This window comes from Peromyscus californicus, unplaced genomic scaffold (genome assembly GCF_007827085.1).
Source record: "Peromyscus californicus insignis strain IS unplaced genomic scaffold, ASM782708v3 Scaffold_7__1_contigs__length_154581171, whole genome shotgun sequence".
In the NCBI taxonomy this organism is placed as follows: Eukaryota; Metazoa; Chordata; class Mammalia; order Rodentia; family Cricetidae; genus Peromyscus; species Peromyscus californicus.
The window spans coordinates 100,124,862-100,145,131 of record NW_026294595.1 but is presented as its reverse complement, the minus strand read 5'-3'; the positions used below and the strand labels follow the sequence as shown (position 1 = coordinate 100,145,131).

Genomic DNA, 20,270 nt, shown 5'->3' with positions numbered 1-20,270 from the left:
CCAACCGGTCAGTCAATTACAGCTATTCTCGGCTCCATTCACAGATTTATTAGCTCTCACACAACGAGGGAAATTCATTCGGCAAAATTCATTCATAAAAATTTCAACAGCCTGCGTATCATCCGCTCAGCTCAGCGTTCTGCTGTGCACAGGCTCCTGAAGGAGACTGCAGGAGGGTCCGGGAGGGAAGGGAGCCCTGAGAAGGGGTGGGCCGGCCGGCATCGGACCGGAGCTGCACCGAGGATGCCCGGACCTCAAGCCGGAGGAACAATGCGGACCAGCGCCCGTCGCTAGGACTCCTGGCTGGTGGCCCAGAACCAAGATCCTCCGAGAGAGGGCAGCCGTCATAACCCCAGCCCATACAGAAGGGCCTTTGACTCTTATGCGCTTTTTTTATTTTTCCCTTTGAAATGAGCAATCACGGAAACAAATAAAGGGTTAATGGGCCAGTCGCTGCCCCGCCCCGTGGGAGCTGGAGGGAGCAGGTTTGAAAGTTCCTATGCGCAGAGGGAAGGGGGATAACTATTTTTGCTGAGGCTAAAGACGTGGTAGCACCCGCTGCCCCAGCCTGGGGGACTCCGGGGTGAGGAACTCCCCCCTCCCCCCGCCCCGGGGCCTCTGCCAGGGCCGGGAAGGGACTGCAATCAGAGTCGGGAGGCATCTTCCTGGGCTGTCATCATTGAGCAGTCAGGGACCCGGGCGGGTGGCCTCCGGGGCAGAAGTGAAAGGTGGCTGTCCTGTGGGTCTACCGGACAGCGAAGCAGTTTAGGCTTCGGTGCCCCGTCTCAGCACTTCCAAGGCTATGCGAGAACGCAGCCAGGACAGCCAGGCAGGACTCGCTCTGTATGTAGGACTCTTTGCGCACCTGGGGATGCTTCACAGGGCCAAGTACAGCCGCTTTCGGAACGAGTCCATCACGTCTTTGGATGAAGCGAGCCCCGGAGGCTCGGTTGGAAACAAGGGCTCGTCGCCGCCTCCCTACCCAGCCCTGGCCCCTCACCTGCCGGCTGAAGATGCCGCTGTGCCCACCCAAGAGAGCCCCACTGCGCTGTGCACCTTGATCCCCCGTATGGCCAGCATGAAGCTGGCCAACCCAGTCACTTTTCTGAGTCTGAAAGCCTTTTGCCTGGGTACCAAAGAGGTGCCTCGGCTGAAGCTCCAGGAGAGCCAGGATCAAGCTCCAAGCACTCCAGCTTCCCCAGAAACCAGTCTAAATAGGACTGGGCCTGCTCCTACACCGCATCCGGACCAGGTGGGACACGGAGCCACCCCCTTGCCTCCTGATGCTTGCCCACTGCCTGGCCCTGGACAGCCAACCCCCAGGAGCAGGCAGGACAGGCACTCTGTGCAGCACCTGTTGGGGTCCGGTCTGAACTACTCTGTGAGGGTAAGTCCCTAAGGTCTGCTCCCTGGGCACTGGCAGGAGGGCAGCCTTGTTCTCTGCAGGGGTTTCACCTTACCTGGCTGGGCTCTAGGTTGCAAGAAGACATACCTACCATTGTATCTATAGAAGGGACTCGGCTGTACAGATTTCCTACAGGGACCTGGCATGTACCAGAGTCAGACCTTCTTTGCTCCAAGGATGTGAGCTGTTGCTGACCGGTAGGCAGCTGTTGGTGCAGACATATCTTCTCATAGAGACAGACAAGATGGCAACTTCTGGTCTCCTCTGGTCCAGTGTCAAGGAGTTCTTGTTGGATTCATGGTTGAAACCTACTAGGTTATTCTGGCTGTTATACTTGAGGTGAATACAGTAGAGATTTCTGTGCTAAGATAGAAGAATGTGTGGTATATCAGAGACTGGACTTGATTTAATTTTTTTTTTAGTTTGACATTTAACAAGCACTTCTGAAAGCCTAGCAAAGTCCTGAGTGTTGCCGCTGGAGCTAGCCTTAGCTGTAGCCTGCACAGGAGGAGGAAGGCCTGACCCTGTGTATGTCTACAGCCGGGCTCCTCACTGGCATTGTGTGTGTCCTTGCCCAACCCTGAGTAAGTAGAGACACAGCCTCTGTCTTTTAGAGCTCAGGTCTCAAGGTATGTGGTAACAGGAGGGCAATGTTCAGCAACTGATGTGTGTTGTGAGGATACTTGGGGAGCTTGGGAAGAGAGGACATAGTTGGGTTCTGAGATTTTTTTAAAAAATAATTTATTTTTATTTTATATGCATTGTTTTGCCTGCGCATACGTCTGTGTGAAGGTGTCAGATCCCCTGGAACTGGAGTTACAGACAGTTGTGAGCTGTCATGTGGGTGCTGGGAATTGAACCCAGGTCCCCTGGAAGAACTGCCAATGCTCTTAACTCCTAAGCCATCTCTCCATCCCCGGGGTTCTGAGATTTATGAAGTGTGCCATGACAATGGCAAGTCACTGTGGGCCCTTCAGGGAAGCATGGGGTTTGTCCTGGAGAGTGAGAGAAGCAGGTGTGTGTTTGTGTTTGTGTGTGTGTGTGTGGGGGGGTGGCTAGTACCCAGTCCTCAGGAACTGAACAAGTTAGAGCAGGGAAGAGACAGTGGTCATCAAGTTCCCCAAGGGCCAAATGAAGAGGCTATAAACACTGGTGAGCAAGACCCTCATAGTTTGGCAGGCAAATCACGAACGTGGTTTTTAAAAGATCCACCTGCTGGTTTATTTAGCTCCTGTGGGAGCAGGAAGACATGCCTAGGACCAGTAAGATTGCTTGCTGTTCTTCACCGGGGGTGGGGGTGGGGTGGGGGGGATGTAGATAAGTTAGGATGAAAACTGATGAATGAAGAGTAACTTCCCAAGTTAAGTCTTGGGTGACACTCACGGTGCCAGAGACAAAAATGGAGTAAATTAGGAAAGAGAATTCCTGTTTACTTTTGACTTATCAGATTACAGCAGATATCTTATCAGATATCTAGAGGTGCTGGTATACCAGTAAGCAGTCTCCTTGGCTCAGCATCGAGCTTAAAAAGTCAGAACGGATAGTAGAAACTGAAGTGTGAGCATTGCAAACCGACCACATAGATCTCAAGGAAGGCTTAATGATGGGTGTGGAAGGATTGCAAAGAGAACAGGGTTTGGGATGACTTGACACAGCCCCTAACAAAGATAAGCATGTGGAGTCCAGCTCCTGCCCTCCACAGGGAGTAGCACACCCTGGCCAGGCTTGCATGTTTGTAGAAAGTTCACAAGTGCTTTGCATTTGTCAAGCTGTAGGGTGCCAACCCTTTATGGTTTGGATCGATTCCCAAATCTGTACTCTTGGCACCTGTCCACTGCTTCAGATGCCTACCCTCAGCCCCACATTCCCTTCTGTCGTGTACTCCTGCTGGCTCCTCACACTCACATACCTGTATAATTTTAAGGGTGAAGAGTTGCTGGGTGATGTCCATGTTCCCTGGGAGGTACCCTTACCAGTGTTTCTGGGTTTTTAATGAGGAGGCCAGCAGTCTTCTCACGATGATAACTTACCTCAGGAGAAGTGCTGACCCCATGACCCAGATGAACTCACAATATTGCTACAATATTGTGGCGTGCATCTCTGGTTTTAGGTGCCTTTCTCACAAAGCCTAAAATATCTTAATGTTTATAGATCCTACCTCGAAAAACAAAAGGATTATATTTGTCATGCTATCAAGTTAAAATGTCTCTGAGGAAACTAAATTCCAAAGAACTAATTTTTCGAGTCAAGAGAGTGAAGTCTGGAGTCATGTCTCCTGTTTACCATTCTTAGCTCTCTTCCCCACAGGGCCCCACCCTGGCTGGCCTTCTGTTCCCGAAAATTCTGTTGGGATGTGAACCAATTTCTAAAAATGAAGCACCAACCTCTTAATTTTCAGTGAAAATAATTGTATTAGCAAGACACACCATGAATGCTGTACTCTTGTCTACGGGCACACGTGTGTGGAAGATGTGAATAAAAGCTTGCTTGGAGCAATAGATTCAGGTCAAGGGATCAAGAGATGTCCTGAATGGCAAGTAGACATGGGTCCAATGAGGACTTAGGAGCAAATTTTGTAGGCAAAAGGAGCCATGTTCTGCATCCTTATCCACATATGTATCACCCTCTACTCCCAGTCACTCATTTGTACGGCTTACACATGTTGTGAACCAATCCCATTGCAGGAACTGTTGTAGAACCTGGACATTGGTTAACAAAATAGACAAACTCTAGGCGTCAGATGGGTCTCATCCCTGCGGAGCTTTTAATAGATAGACAAGTTGGTGTCCTGTTTCAAATGTTAGTGATGCCGTGGAGAGTGGAAAAGCAGGGTAAACAGAAAGCCAGGCACTTGGGTGGAGATGCTGTATCCTTTGGGTCAGGATCAGCACTGTGATGGTATCTTCATTCATTGCAACAGACTCCGTTTTCCATTTACCCTAAGTTAGAGTTTTGGGGTTAAACAACCTTAAAAAAACCGGAATGATTCTTCTAGTGGTCTTAAGATGTAGAATTAGTAATGCTATCAAAAATTTTTCTACGACTCCTAGGAGCCTATTTTTAAGGAACTTTCACTTAGCTAGAATTTTGGTGCTCTTGGAAGGTTCTCGGGGAAGGTGGCCTAACGATCCATTCTTTGTGAGCCACCAAGCCAGGGGTGGAACTGTAGCCTGGGTAAAGTACTGGAGTGGGTGAAGTCCATCACATAGGGTCGACGATGACTTTTGTCTTCACCATAAGACAAAGACTCACCTCTCAGAGGTCTTCCCAAGGCACTCTAGTCATGAATGGGCACTCACGTTGGTCTGAGGTGCCCTGTACAACCGGCAGTGAGTGTGGGATCAAAAGGAGCAAGCTCTGAGTTCTTGCGAATCTTGCACCAGCATCTAGTCACTCCAGGGCCCTTTCTTCCTTCTCTCTCCTTCAGAACGTTAGTTTTATTTCCCACCGCTCTCCAACCCTAACAGAATTCAAAGACTAAGGCAGAAAGAGGTACCTTGGGGACCTCCACCAGTGGCCCTTGCTATTATCCTCTGCAGAAGACTGTCTTCTCTAAAACAGCCCAGAGAGTGTATGATGTCTGTACATGACAGCTAGTAAGTAGCAGACTGAGCTTCCCAGCCGGGTTTGCCTTCTCTCACCCCCTTCTCTTCCCGTTAGCAACCCCCTCGAACATATCGCCTGGAAGCTTATTAATGGAGCCAAGTAGATGAAGGGCCGTGCTGTGCAGGAGAAGGCTCTCTCAGGATCAGCTCATACACCTGGCCTTGCTGCGTATCTGCATGGTTATAGGCTCCCCACTTTGCCTAGTCCTTCTCAACGAAACTGAAATAGCTCCCCAGGGCTCCTGTGGCAAGTGCCACGAACTGGGTGGTTTATGCAACAGAACTTGACTCTAGTCAAGGAGTCAAGAAGCTTCAAGTGAAAATATTAGAAGGGCCAGCTCTCTACCGTGGCTCTGTGAGAGGAATCCTTCCTCACCTCTTACAGCTTCTGGTAAGTGCCAACAGTTCTGGGTGTTTTGCGGTGACAGGTGCATCCCTCTCCTCATAGCCACTGTTTTCATACGGCAGTCTTGCTTGGTGCCCATGACCAAATCCTCTCCTTCAGGAACAGGAACAGCTGGATTAAGGCCTGCTTCTGTTGGGAGAACTCATCTTAATTACATGTCTGCTCACATGGGCCTCAGCACTGTTCAGCAGCATGAGTTGAGGGGCGTCTTCCTTTCCTTTGTAGATATCACAGCCTGCTCCTTTCCTGAGACAACCCCTGTCTAAGGATGTGTCTGATTTGTGAGCCAATAAGCCAACACTCTGCATCCTCTTTGTCTGATCTGGATGTAGCCCACACTACTACCTGTGAACTGCGTGGGGAGCCCAGGACTAGAGCTACACCCAGCCCAGCACTCAGAGACTCCAGGTCTCCTTTCTCTTTACAGGACTGAACTAAAGCAGGGGCTCCGATACCAACCGGCTGTATGACCTTGGGTGGGTCACTTCACCCCCGGGGCTTCTTTTGCTCCTGTTTAAAACCAGAAATTGGAACAAAATGCTGTCTTGGAGCTTGAGTCAGGGCTTCCTTTCCATTCATCTGTATTATCAGGAGCTCCGTTATTAGAGCTTCCTGAAGGAAATTATTTGTAGCTTCTTGGTGGCCATTTGAAGGAATGGCCTCAGGGGCACAGTGGGTGACTCTTGTCCCTTTCTGTGTGGTCCTCAGCTGGCTGCCACCATGGAGGCAAGAAAGGCATATTACTCCTGAGTGGAGCTGGTGGATGTAGGGAGGGTAGGGGTGGAGTATAGGGAGTGTGGGGGAGCAGGGCAATGCATATGGGAAGTGGCTTCTCTTGAGACCCTTACACATCCCTTGACCTCTCCAGTTCTTTCACACCACTGGACAGCAGTGCAAAACAGTCATAGGGATCAATAAGTCTCAGCTCTTGCAGTTGAGCAAACAGAGGCTTAATTATAAGTAGCGCCTTGCTTCAGACCACACATCCCCTTAGTGGTAGAATCCAGATAACTGGCTAACACTCTTGTTTCCTAAGCTCGCCTTGCTTATTTCTCCTGGTTCCCTGCATTGAATGTTCTACTGCAGGTTGGCTCTACCTGGGTAAGATGATGGGCGTGCTTTCGAAAGTACCAACGATCAAAATGAAAGCTTTTTTTCTTATAGGAAAGTAGTCTTAAAATAATAGTAAGAAAGTAAAAGAGAGTGTGGGAGAGTGGTTGGGAGCCTGTATTAGTCTGTTTTCCACTGCTGTAAGAATTATCCAATGTCGGAATAGCATATAAAGAAGAGAGGTTGACTCAATTCACACCTTTGGAGGCGGTAAGTCCAGGACTGGACAGCCCCATCTACTTGGTCTCAGGTGACAGCCCCTTGACTGTATCATAATATGGTAGGTAGCATCTTGATGAAAACATAGTGAGAGGGAGGTTATGGGAGAGAGAAAAAGCCAGAGTGATTCAGGGTCCAGGCTTCCTCTTTTATAACAACTCAACTTTTGTGGGAACTAATTAGGGTGCTGTGAGAACTTTCCGAGGGAACGCACCCAAAAACCAAATTCTCTGTCCTCTTCTCCTGCTGGGTTCCAGTTTTCAAAGATCCCCTCACCTCCTGACAGGGCCACACTAAGACCCACGCTTCAGTACCTGAATTTTTGGGGACATAGTCAAACCATATCCAAACCCTAGCAGACCCCAGAGAGCATAGGCTTTGCCCATTTCACTCTTGTTTAAGGAGCATTTTGTGGGTGGCATGTGTCCATGTTGGAGCAGAGTGACACAGTGTGCTGGGATCCCTGGCTGCCATTTCCTGACTATGACTTCGTCTCGTGTGCACACCTTCCACTCAATCCACGCTGCAAGAATGAGCCAGCTGTGGTTCCCAGCACACAGTCTAGCAAGTGACCTGCAGATCGCCCTTCACGTATGGGTCAAGGTGGCTCTACACCCCTTCCGCTCAGCTCCGCTCACCCCCATAGGCTGTGTGTACCCACAGGTGGCTCCGTTTGCACATCAGCCTGTGGCATGGCCATGTGAAGAAGCTTCTAACCTCTCTCTTTATCTCCATTTTCCAAATAAAACCAGACTGACAAACTGAGAAGTCTTTTTGAGGAAGCATACTGGGGTTTCTTTCTTTTATGGAGTGGGACAAAGAGTACTTGGGGACAGAACTGAGGGAGGGACCCTGCCTCCTCTGTGGGAAGAGCCTTTGCTGTCCTGTAAATGTGGCAGCACCCTGGAACAGGCTGTCCACACTTCACAAAGAGTCTGTGTGTGTCAGCAGTCACTTTGTACAGCAGTTGTTTGGGAGCGAGAAAACTTTTAAAACAAATTTTGCTTGAACTTGATAAGATTTCTCATGTGGTTAGGGACGGGATAAAATGAGAAAAGAAAAGGATGCAAAAGCTTCGTACAAACAAAATTTGTCTCATTATGGGGAGGAATGGACATTCAAAGGTATACTTTGAGGCTAGGGGTGTGTGTGTGTGTGTGTGTGTGTGTGTGTGTGTGTGTGTGTGTGTGTGACTAAATTTGACCTTGGTACCTCACCATGTCCCTTCCCTTGATCCCTCAGAGCAATAGAGTAAAAACCTTCTGCAAGATGAAGACATTTGCTTATCTTACTTACTCTTCATTGTGTTATTTCCAAAAGTCTTCCAAGAACTCCTACATCTGTCAAAAATCTTGATTTCTTTTTCTTTTTCTTTTTTTTTTTTTAGTTTTTCGAGATGGAGTTTTTCCATGTAGTTTTGGTGCCTGTCCTGGATCTCGCTCTGTAGCCCAGGCTGGCCTCGAACTCACAGAGATCCACCTGGCTCTGCCTCCGGAGTGCTGGGATTAAAGGCATGCACCACCACCGCCCAGCAAAAATCTTGATTTCTAACCTACATCCTGGACCAGAATATATGAGGCAGAGGCCCAGAAACCTGCATTTTGTTAAGCCCTCTGCATGATTCTTCTGCACATAGAAATGGAAAATGCTGACTGTGATGAGTGTTGCAGTTCACAGTCAGGGGTGGTTTTATTTTACCCCTCAGGCCATTTGGCAATACCTGGAGTAACAACCGGGAGGGAAGGAGCTCTTCTGGCCTTGGTGTTTAGATGCAGCCAAACACCTCTCAGTGCACAGGCAGCTCCCATAAGGAGCCTGGTGGAGCCGAACCAGCCAATAGTGCTGAGTCACTCAGAGAAAGAAGTTCAGCCTGGAGTGAGTCAGGAGCTCATAATGAAAGAGGAATAACCTAGGGATTCCTAGAAACTGTAGCCTAAGTTGCATCTTATATTCTTCCTTCTTTCTCCTCTCCTAAGCCCGTACACTTTCTGAAATGCATACTTTCCCATTCTACTTCCGTCCCAGCGGTACCCCAACCCCTCAGGATATCAAACACACTCACAGCAAGACAAAGTATGCTCCCTATTAGCAGCAGATTCTGCTGTAACAGGCACACCCCAACGTAAACAGCATTTAGAGGCTAGGTGGGCATGTGTGGTGCTTTGAATAAGAACGGCCCCCATAGGCTCTGTAGATGCCACCTTGCTGGAGTAGGTGTGGCCTCGGTAAGCCTTTGCCAGGCCCGGTCTCTTGCTCTCTGCCTGTGCATCAGGATGTAGCTGGCGACTGCTCCAGTGCTGTGAGCGCTGCCATAGTCCCACCGTGCCCCCCACCGTGGTGATAATGGACCAACACAGTTGCCTTGGTCATGGTGTGTCTTCACAGCACTAGAACAGTGACTAAATATGGTAAGTGGCACGCCCTACCATTATTGGCACCAGCATTTTAGTAGGGCAACACATTCAGAGCTTTAACAACTAATTTACAGGCCCCAAACCTCCTCTGAGGTTGGAGATTCCCTCCCGTTGAGAAGACGCGACATAAAGCAAAAACCTTCAGATCATGTGCTGTAAGAATAATGTTAGAAATTGGACTTTTCTTCTCAGCAACTGACTTAGTTACTATTGCCGTGATGAAACACCATGACCAAAGGCAAGTTTGGAAGGAAAGGGTTTATACGGCTGACACTGCCACATCACAGTCCACCACTGAGGGAAGTCAGGGCAGGAACTCACACAGGGCAGGAACCCGGAGGCAGGAGCCGCCGATGCAGAGCCCATGGAGGAATGCTGCTACTGGCTTGCTCAGCCTGCTTTCTTATAGAACCCAGGACCACCAGCCTAGGGATGACATCACCCACCATGGGCTGGGTTCTTCCCCATCAACCACTGATTAAGAAAATGCCCTATAGTTAGTTGGATATTATGGAGACCTTTTCCAGGTGACTTTAGCTTGTGTCAAACTGACATAAAATTATCTATCACAGCATTAGAGAATAATTTGTTTGAGCTATTTGTTGGAAAACGATTAAACGCATAATTCGAACGTAGTTGGAGGGAATAGGAAATGGCTCAGTGAAGTGCTTGCCTTGCAAGAATGAATACCTGCGTTCAGACCCCTAGAGTTTATGCAAAAAGTGTGTGTCTGTATATGTATCTGTGTGTGTATGTGTGTGTGCATATGAGTGGATATATGTGTATGTATGTGTGTGTGTGTGTATGCGTGTATATATGTGTATATGTATGCATATGTATGTATGTATGTGTTATGTGGGTATGTCTGCCTGTATGTATATGTGTGTAAGTGTGTGTGCATGTGTGTGTATGTGTGTCTATGCATATGTGTATGTATGTATGTGTGTCTATGTGTGTGGTGGGGAAGGAAACAGGTGGATTCCTCAGAGTAGTTGGTCAGCCACCCTAGCCAGTCAGTGCATTTTTATGTTCAGTGAGAGAAGCTGTCTCAAAAACTAAGGTAGAGAACAATAGAGGAGGACTCTGGACATTGACCTTGGCTGTCACAGGCACACATGCACACCTGTACATACACCACATTTCCCTAATCCATTCCTCTGTAGATAGGCACCTCGCTTAGTTCCATGCTGCTGTGTTCTGTGCTACAATAAACATGATGTGCAAGTGTCTCTGTGATGTGTTGACTTGGAGTCCTTTGGAAAAACCCAGGAGTGGTGTACCCAGGTCCTATTAGATTCGATCGAATTTTAGTTTTCAGAGGAGGCTCCATACTGACTTCCAAAGCAGCTGGACAAATTTCTAATCCTGCCAGCAATGTGTAAAGGTTCTCTTTGCCACATCCTCACCAGCATTTGTTGTTTTCTTTGTAACTGCCCTCTAACTGGAGTGAGATGGAATCTTAACATGGTTTGTATTTTTTCTGATGCCCAGTGAGGTTGAATATTTATGAGCCTTTTCATCTTTTGAGACCTGTCTATTTCATTAGCTCATCATCTATTATAGAGTTATTTGAGTTCTTGTTTAGTTTTCTTAGTTTTTTTCTATAGTCTAGATATTAGCCCCCTATAACGTTCATAAATAGCAAAGGTTTTCTTTCATTCTGTCCGCTGTCTCTTCTTTCAGTTGACTGATTCCTTTGCTGAGTAGAAGCATTTCTGTTTCATAGGGTCCCATTTGTCAAGTGTTGGCATTATTTCCTGAATGACTGGAGACTTGTTCAGAAAGTCCTTGATTATGCCTGTATCTTGAAGTCTTTTCGTGTCTGGTAGCTCCAGAGTTTTGGGTTTTGCATGAAGGTCTTTGATCTCTTTGGAGTTGATTTTGTGTGGAGTGGGAGATACAGATCTGGTCTCATCACTCTTCGTGTGTATGCCCACACGCTGTTTGCCGGAGACAGTCTTTTCTCCAGTGTATATGTTTGGCATCTATGTCAAAAATCAGGTAGCTGTGGCTGTGTGGCTTTATATCTGCTGCTTCACTCCATGGACTTACATGCCTACTTTTGTGCCATTACTAAGCTGTTTTTATTCCGATGGTTCTGTAGTACACCTTGAAATCAGCTGTGGCCACACCTCCAGAATCATTCTTTTTGCTCAGAATTGCTTTGGTTATCCCAGAGATTTTTGATTCCATAGGAATTTTAAGATTTTTTTTTCTGTGAAGAGAGGTTTTGAAATTGTTATGAGGAGAGGCTACCATTTTTACTAGTAATTTTATATCCTGTCACTTTGCTGTTTATTAGATCTCAGAGTTTTCTGGTGGAGTCTTCATGGTCTCTAATGTACAGACTCATATCTGCAAATAAGGCATCAGAGGTACCTTGGGGTGGAGGGCGATGCCAGTGAAAGACGTGGGGACCCCAGCAGGAGAAGAAGCATCAGGAGGGAGGTTCCATTTCAGACAAGTTGAACTGGGCATGAGAGAGAGGTAACCAGCAGCAGGCAGAAGTGTGGAGAACATCTATCTGCCTTGTGTTGTGCTTTGTAGATCAGGGGTCAGCCGCCTTTACCTGACAACTGTTCCATTAAATGGAGGGACTGTAGGTGATTTCAGTGAGTGGTGGAGACTGCAGAGCCTCCTAATACCGCACAGCAGAAGCCGCTCCTCTGATTCCCTTGAGACTGGAAAAGAAAACCAGAAAACGTTACGTATGTAATTTTGACACAGACATAGCTTATACAAGTACACATTTGTGCTGTGAAGTCAAGGTTCTTTATTTGAATGCCACATGCAATGATTCATATTCTTTTTGAGTAAACTCCGCCCACAGCCTCCCATCTGCATTCCACTTCTTCATTTCTCTACAGCGAAAGGGCTCCTGCCAACATCTTCAAAGCAGATGAGGGCAGAGACAATAGCACTTCATGTTTGACTACATTTTTGAATAGCCTTAGCTACCTCCAACTTAACATTATTTTTTAAAAGCAACTTGTCATCACGGAGTCGTTTTAACCAAGCTTCTGACCTATTTTCATAGAATGACTTTAAAAAAATTAAACCAACATTTACACCTTATCAATGTGTGTAATGTCTGTGTAGATTTTATATGTATAGTGATTGCTAAATGAAGATGTTTCCCAGTGAACTCACAGTTCACAGTCAAAGACATCAGCCTAGTGACACATTTCTGTGTGGGTGTAGACACACCAGTACCCTGCTCGGTGCAAGAGGTGGGTCAAGGCAAACCCAGACAGGGAATTTTATTGTCGTATCTATCACATGTTAGCAATTCTGCAACCTGATTTGTTGACATGACTCACAAGGCCCCTGCAGCTTTTGTCATGATGTACATTGTCCCTTAGTTGTGATCCATGCTCACTGAGGGCCTGCCCCTTTATTTGGGAGGTATAAGTTCCCTTCACGCTTACTGCTTTTACAAACTGCTGCGAACTAAGAGTCGATGTCTTAGATGTTGATGATGCCTTGATGTTTGTTTTTCTCAGTGATAGCCTCTGGTCTCCTGGGATGCCCTATACATTTCCGCAGCATTTTGTAAACATTAACCAAATTCGGATAAGGTTTATTAAGAAGGTGTAATTTGTTCTCAACAGTTTTTGTCATTTGGAGAAAATACTTTTCTCAGGTAGGACAGTGTTAGCAATTAGTAATACCATGTAGTGAAGAATTCGTCTTCCCCAGAGACAAGTACCCTAAATGGTTATCCAAACCCAAATGTTTGGCCCTAATATGTGTGTGTGTGTGTGTGTGTGTGTGTGTGTGTGTGTGTGTGTGTGTGTATGAGAAACACTAAAAAAAAAAATTCCCTTTAACCGATTCGCTTTTCCTTATCTGTTTGCCCAACTCCAAGCTGCTTTACCCCATCATGTGGATGGATGTTAGTTCATCTTTGACCCCAATGTTCCAGCTGTTGGCACAGACCTCGGTCTCCTAACGAAGGAGATGTTGTCTCACTTGGCTGGCAAAGGGCGACAAATACACCAGCTTTTCTAGTTTTTTTGTTTTGGTTTGTCTACTGACTTTTTCATTGTTGTGTTTCTCTGAAATGTCGAAGATGACTGGGGACAGGGTTGTGTGTTCTCCGCTGAGCTTAGGGCAGTAGGAGTTGTGGGTCTGGAACATCCAGTCATTTCATAGGAAGGCTCCACTTCCAGTCAACAGTGATTCAAACGTTATCATGCTGTTGGAGAGCCATCAAGCCTCTCGTGAGAAAACTCTTTGATGAACTCTCTGGGAAAGTGGGACCAAGGGGGGCAGAACTCCCCACCACCACCCCCAGAGAACGGATTAAGGGGCCTTGGACATTTGGGTGAAGATGTTCTGAGAGGAATGGATTTCACCAAGACAGAGAGTCCCCTCGTTTGCTCAGTTAGAAAAATGTTTGCAGGTGGCGGGATCAGGGTTGCAAGGTTGCCACAAAGTCGTCAGCTCAGGCTCCTTCCATTTTTCTGTTTGGCCATCCTTACCTCATGGCTTCCATCCTCGGGTCCTCTCAAGGTGGTGTCATTGCCGCCGGAGCACCCACCGCCACATTGTTGTCTAGGTAGTAGGAGAAAAGAAGGGTGAGGGTAAAATGCTGCACCTTCTGGCTGAGTTAGCCACCTTTGAAGGAATTCCCCTTCAAGTCCTACCTAATGACATCCTCCTGCATTTGTCTCATGGTTTTGAAAGAGGAAGCTGGAAAAATGGTGGCATTAAAACTGGATACATTTGAGGGTACATCGGGGTACATTTTTTACTTATATGGAATTCACACACACGAACAAGCACACGTACGCATGTGAACACAGACACACATACTGAAAACACAGAAATGAAGAGCAGGACAGTAGTTACCAGGATGAGGAAGGACAGACAGGGAGATATATGTCAAAGGACACAAACTTTCAGGTCACTAGGTTTAAAGCTCTAGCATTCAGCACAGGGCTAACATTAGTAATTTCCTATTGGATACTGGAAATTTGCTACGGGGGTAGATTTCACACCTACTTATCAAACCTACAGAAAGATCACCAACAAGGGTAATCTTCCAGTCATGCCGCATTGACTGTCTCTGTTCTTCAGTGGGAGGATCAGAGACTTCTCAGCATAGGATACTTCAGAAGGATGTTAAAGGAAGTGATTCAGCGAGCAAGCTGTCTTTGGAGGTCACAGGAGTGCCTGGCTGACACCCGGCATGCTACCACCTACTCTTCATGGTTCCCACTGTTTTATTCACGAATGCCGCTTGTCAGGGATCATAGCTGCAGGCTTGGAGTGTAGGTGTCAGGGGGAGGAGGGAAACTGCCTGGCTCCATGGGAGTCAAGCTTGAGATGGACTCTTCATTGTGTACGACTCCCTGAGTTCTCTTGGGCCCTAGCATTGCACTTGAGCATGCCTTTTGTGTTAGCTACTCTTTTCATGGCTATGACAAAACACCCAACAGAAGTGACTAAGAGAAGAAGGGTTCATCTGGGCTCACCATGGAAAAGGGAATATGGCCCACCCATTGTGGCTGGAAGGCATGGTGGAAGGGGGGCAGGAAGCAGCTGCTCACCTCATGCCCAAGGTTAGGAAGAGGATAGGTTCAATCACTTCCTCCTCCTGCCCTTAGCACTGAGTCCTGGACTCCAGCCCCTGGAACGTTGTTGCCTGAATTGCAGGTGGGCACCATCACAGTTAAGCCTCTTTGCAAACTCTCACAGACAAGCACAGAGGTACGTGTCTCCTGGATGATTCCGAAGCCAAACAGATTGTCACTGATGACCAACCACCACACACCTGTGCTATTGACTACTTATGCTGAATTATGTTCCTACAGAGTTGTTACTCTGTGTCACGATCCAACTCACACTAAGGGACTGTAAAAGAGACAGGACAGGCAGGGCCTGGTGTCAGGAGGCAGGTGGATCTCTGAGAGTTCAAGGCCAGCCTGGTCTACTTAGGAAGTTCCCAGCCAGCCATGGCTATGTAGTGATTCTATCTCAAAAAAGGACAATAGAAACAAAACAAAACAAAAACTCCTAAACACACAACCAAACAAAAGGAGACAGAGAACTTCCTTGTACCCTTTTTTCCTCCTCAACTAAAAAATGCTGGGTTTTCTCCCTCTAAAGAGTACAGGCCATAAAACATACAACTGAACCTAAAGTCCTGTTGGAGATTCATTCTGAAGGTACTGACCTAATAGAGGGCCTAACAGTATTTAAGTCGGAATCACAACTGTAGAGTAGATGCATCAGGAACTTCCTGTCTGTGGGAAGTGAGCAACTAGACAAACTGCCATGCTCAGTTAGAGCCCAATGATGGTGACCTTGTTCTGGTCACTTTTGGCTTCAGAAACAAAGGGTTTATGACTCAAAGTGGGATTTTTGTTTATTTGTTTTAAATTACATTTCTTTTTCCTTCCTTCCTTCCTTCCTTCCTTCCTTCCTTCCTTCCTTCCTTCCTTCCTTCCTTCCTTCCTTCCTGTGCATGATTGCACCCCAGCATATACAAGGAGCTTAGAGGAGAATCAACTCTCTCCTTCTTCCATGTGGGTCCTCCTGGAGACTGAACTCAGGTTATCAGAATTGATTTCTAGAGCCTTTATCTGCTGAGCCATCTCAGGCCCAAAACTGTCTATTTTTTTAAAATACTGACTAGCAAGATTGCCCCTTCTGAAATGCCATCACAGTGAGTCTTTGGTCTAATCCTGAAGTAACAACTATGGCCGTTAAAGGCCTGGGTCCTGCCACCACATTCCACAGCAGCTTTCGGACTTAACACAGAGGCTCTGCCCCTATTCCTCATAAGGTGTAAGATGCCCTGAAAGCTACCCAGACATATGGAAAGGGCAGATGTTCCTCCCCACTCCAGAAGCTGTTTGATTCAGGAACTCAGTTGAACCCAACTCATCATTAAAGATGATTTATCTGAGCCAGAAGGTGGTGGTGCACACCTTTAATCCCAGCACTCAGGAGGCTACAGAGCGAGATCTAGGACAGGCACCAGAACTACACAGAGAAACTCTGTCTCGAAAAACCAAAAGACAAAAAAAAAAAAAAAGATGATTTATCTGAATTAGGCCTTGCGAGCTTTATGAATGTTTCCGTTCTCGCCTGGCCCAGGAACTGTGAACCTACCATGGTCTCTCCTCTTTCCAGTGACTGTCAACATTGTCGCTGAGCATGCTCAAGGCTAGACTACCCTTAAAATCGCTCTTCTCCTTAGCTTATTGTTTCTTTCCTTGAAATACAGATTCCTACAAGCAAAAACCAAAACAAACCCTTGTGTTTAGTGAGCTTGCCTCTGCCTCCCCTTTGCTGAGATGCACCATGATTATTTTGTTGATGAAAAGTAGAGACGTTGTGATGGATGACCTCTGAGATTCCTCCAAGCTTGGGTTTTCCTTCAGTCTACCACCAGAATCAGACTCCACCACAGAACTGTTGTGGGATATTTGATTGTACTGTGACACTCTGAGACTGTTAATAAAGTTAACCTTGAATCAGGGGATGGAGTCAATGACTAGCTGACTGGAATTGGCCATAGAGGTTTTGGAGGACCCAGGATATGATAGTGAGGACGGGAAGGAGTCGGGAGGGGCTTAGAAAGATTCATGGGTTTTTTGATCTGGGAAGAGTGGAGAGAAAGGGTCAGCTGGTCGTTCCTTATTCTGATGCAACACATACGCTAGGTTCTCACTTCTCAAGACTCAATCAGATTTGTGAATAGAGGGCATAACTAATTTTTTCAAGAATTGAGAAATAGAATTATTCTATTTGTAGAAATAGAATTGAGAAATAATGTCATAAAAAGGATGTTCCACTTTAAGTGGATTATGGGTGGTCAGGAGAGATTATACAGACACATCATTATTAGGTTATAATTACATCCCAATTTAATTAAACACGTGTACAAAATATAACTGGTAGGTCATTCATTAAGCCATTGGAATGATTGACAGAGTTATGGTGTTGCCTTGGCTACAGAAGCTATAGCATTGAAGCCATAGCCAAAAAGAAGAAACAAACAAAAGCCATGGTGGACATCCTGGACCATGAGGACAATAGTCACATCATTTTTTTGTCTACACCCGTTAGCATCCTTATTGACACCTGCCTCTGGGCCTGCATCTCTATAATGGGCTGCACAAGGTTCCAGTCCTTTACCTCTGGACCTGGCAAGCTTAGACTCCGGGTAGCAGGCCTGCAAATCACACTGAGGGTCTGAAGAACATGGTGCTGGCTTTTTGCCTAGCCTTTCAGAGCAAAGGACATCCAGCAGGCCTCTCCGGGAAACAGATTAGCCTCTGTGAGCCTCTGCTTTTCCATCTCATTTATGATTCATGACCCGGGCTGTATTTTTAGCTTTATTTATTTGGGTCTAAGAAGTGGGTTGGAAGGAAATGTAGTTTGGAATCCCACGGAAGAACGAGGAGAAATTGCTATCACGTTTAAGCGAGGCTTGGCTGGAGTTTGGTAATAATAATCAGGCAGGCATTCAGCAATTGTTTAGAAAGTCCACGGTGGCTCCACACTGTTCTAGGTTCTGAGAATAGAAGACTTCGGAAGACTCAGCTTCCACACTCTAACTGTCAAACAGTTCATCATGAATGTATTGTTTTGTTTTTTTGAGACAGGGTTTCTCTGCGTAGTCCGGGTTGTCCTGGAAGTTGCTCGGTAGTCTAGGCTGGCCTTGAACTCAGGGATCTGCCTGCCTCTGCCTCCTGATTGCTGGGATCAAAGGTGTGCGCCATCATCGCATCTGGTTTGGAAAGGAATGTACAATACTCCCTGCTGATACTCCCTGCCACGTCTCCAGGCTTTCGTCTCACTGCACTCCTTGGAGTTGTGGAGCACCCCTTACTCTTGTCCCGCACCCACTACCTGGTAACCCCTCTTCCAGCCTTCCTTGCTTGCCCTTCCCGACTCCTCCCACATCCCTTGTTCTGAGAAATCTTCTGGCTTCCCTGAAGCTCCTTAGCTGAAGCTCCTCCTACCACACAGCTCCACAGCTCTGCAGTCTGTTGACACATGCCTAGAGAAAGTGCTCCTGATTGACGTCCCTTCACAGTAGTTGAGGCTTTTTCACCAGCTCTCCAAACTAAGCAGGTGGCATTGGAGATGTCCAAGAAGAACACTGTCATCCCAACATAGGGACTTCTATTCTCTGAAGCCTCTCCATAGGCCAAACCCATGGTTTGCACAATTGAACAGCTAGTAAGTACATGGAAAGCTCAGCTCAAGCCTGAGTTTTGACGTCCGTACTCTTAGACTGGGATATCCTCACTTCCCTTTCATGTGGACCCTGGCAGGGCCAGTCAACTTGTTCTGTGTTAATACGTCAGTGTGGAGCTCAGGGTTTCTTCCTGACAGCACACTGTCTGAGACTCTGTTCTGGAGCGTCCTCACTCAACCACCAGGGTCAGCAGTGACTTCAGATTTCTAAGAGGAAAGAGATAGGACTGGTCACTGTTGTGTGATGTCATCCGCCAACTGAGGAGCTGTGTCCACCTTCAAAGAGGCTAACGGAGTAAAATCCATATGCGGGGAAGGGAAAAGTTGGGAATATTTTTGGATTGGCGCTAATGATCCCCACGTATACAAAAGAAAGCAGCAGGGGAAGCAGAGAAATGAAAATAAAAGGAGACTATACCTAGAGGAATGAACCCTTGGGGAGGAAGAAAGGCCTGCCTCTCTAACCACGGCCTCTGATTCAGCAGCTGCTAGGCATCAATTATTCAGTCCCACCCCCCCTCCACACACACACTTAAATTAGTACTTTTAAAGCTTTTCCTCCTCTGAATGTATTAATTCTTTGACATGCTCGGGGACTCCCCTGCCTGCATCAGGAAAGAGCCAGGAGAAAGCAGTCAACTGATACCACAAGGCTCTGCAAGCCAGGATCTCAATTCCCATTTGCATCATAGGCCACCAGTCCCAAAAGGCTGAAGACTTTCTATGGAACAAGAGGCTAGCATTCGTGGTCTCCTTGGATTAGGCCTTTACACATTGATAAAAATCTCTTAACAGTTGCCTGGAAGCCTTGGGCACAGGGCCACAAAGGCTTGCCTAAGGTATTAGTTGCAACTTTTGAATTTTAGTCGCAAAATTAAAACCATTGAATGCAAAATCCAAGGCCTAGGGATTCTCTACAAAGACTGCAATGAGAATTTTTGTCAGAGAGAATTCATCTTTGTCCGCTCCAATTCCTGCTTTCTTGGAACACAAAGGATGGTTGGTATGAGGTGGAACTGAAGACATATTCACCATCTGAGGTGGCTGAGTTCATATTCTGATGCTGTTGTTCTTGGAGTCAGGGCCTGAGTCCCAGCAACGTTATCAACCTGACTTTAGCCTGTCCTCAACTGGCCAACTGAAGAGACAGAAGCAACAGTGAAAAACAGAGCAAGCAGACGTGTTCACTTTGGCCACTTAGGTAAGAGGTACGAATAAAGAGGGTCCAGTGTGCCCCAAGTCCGTCTTCAGAGTCTGGGCATTGGGTTTGTGGGTAGGTGGAAGGCAGGAAGTGTGTACAACCAAGCAGGCCAGGCAAGGTGGGCACTCCCCCGTCGCTGACCACTGGCCCACTGACCACTGGCCCAGTGCTGCCCAGTGCCTGTGCTTTCTTGTACAGTGGTCTGAGACATGTCAGAACTGTAGGGAATCTCTTCCTGGAAGACAAGTTCCTTTTCTGGCTGGCGCCAGCCTTTAGCTTTTTCCTTCTCACAGCATGAGATTCTTAGGAATAGTCTATTTCTTTGGGCCCATTGATTCAATTATCTGGTAACTAAAGGGAGGGGCACATAATGTGGCGAAGGGATCACATGGTGAGACAGAGCTAGTGTGTTAGTTTAGGGTGTAGTGGATGGATAGGTGGAAGAGAGACTCAGTGTAGGATCTTTAATCTATAGATGTTCAGGTTCATGGATTCATTTTCATTTTAAATATCTCCCTATATTACACCAATTTTGGTACATGGCATACTTTAAGAGGGTAGTCATTATGGGGAAACCTCTATGTGATCCAGGACCCCAAGGAGAACTGTTATTAATAGCTGTCTCATGGGTAAGATGCCATAATCTTGACTTTAAAGCTGTGTTCAACACCAGTGTGCACAGGCACACACA

The 20,270-nt window shown here is 46.8% G+C and overlaps 1 protein-coding gene across 1 annotated transcript in view; it reads left to right on the top strand.

The window, feature by feature from the left end:
- The window catches only part of Shc4 (SHC adaptor protein 4), a 99,145-nt gene continuing 78,875 nt past the window's right edge, over window positions 1-20,270 (top strand). Inside the window, exon 1 of the mRNA XM_052723543.1 lies at window positions 1-1,387. Coding sequence (XP_052579503.1) covers window positions 803-1,387 — 585 coding nt within the window. The 5' untranslated portion in view covers window positions 1-802. The remainder of the gene's footprint in view (window positions 1,388-20,270) is intronic.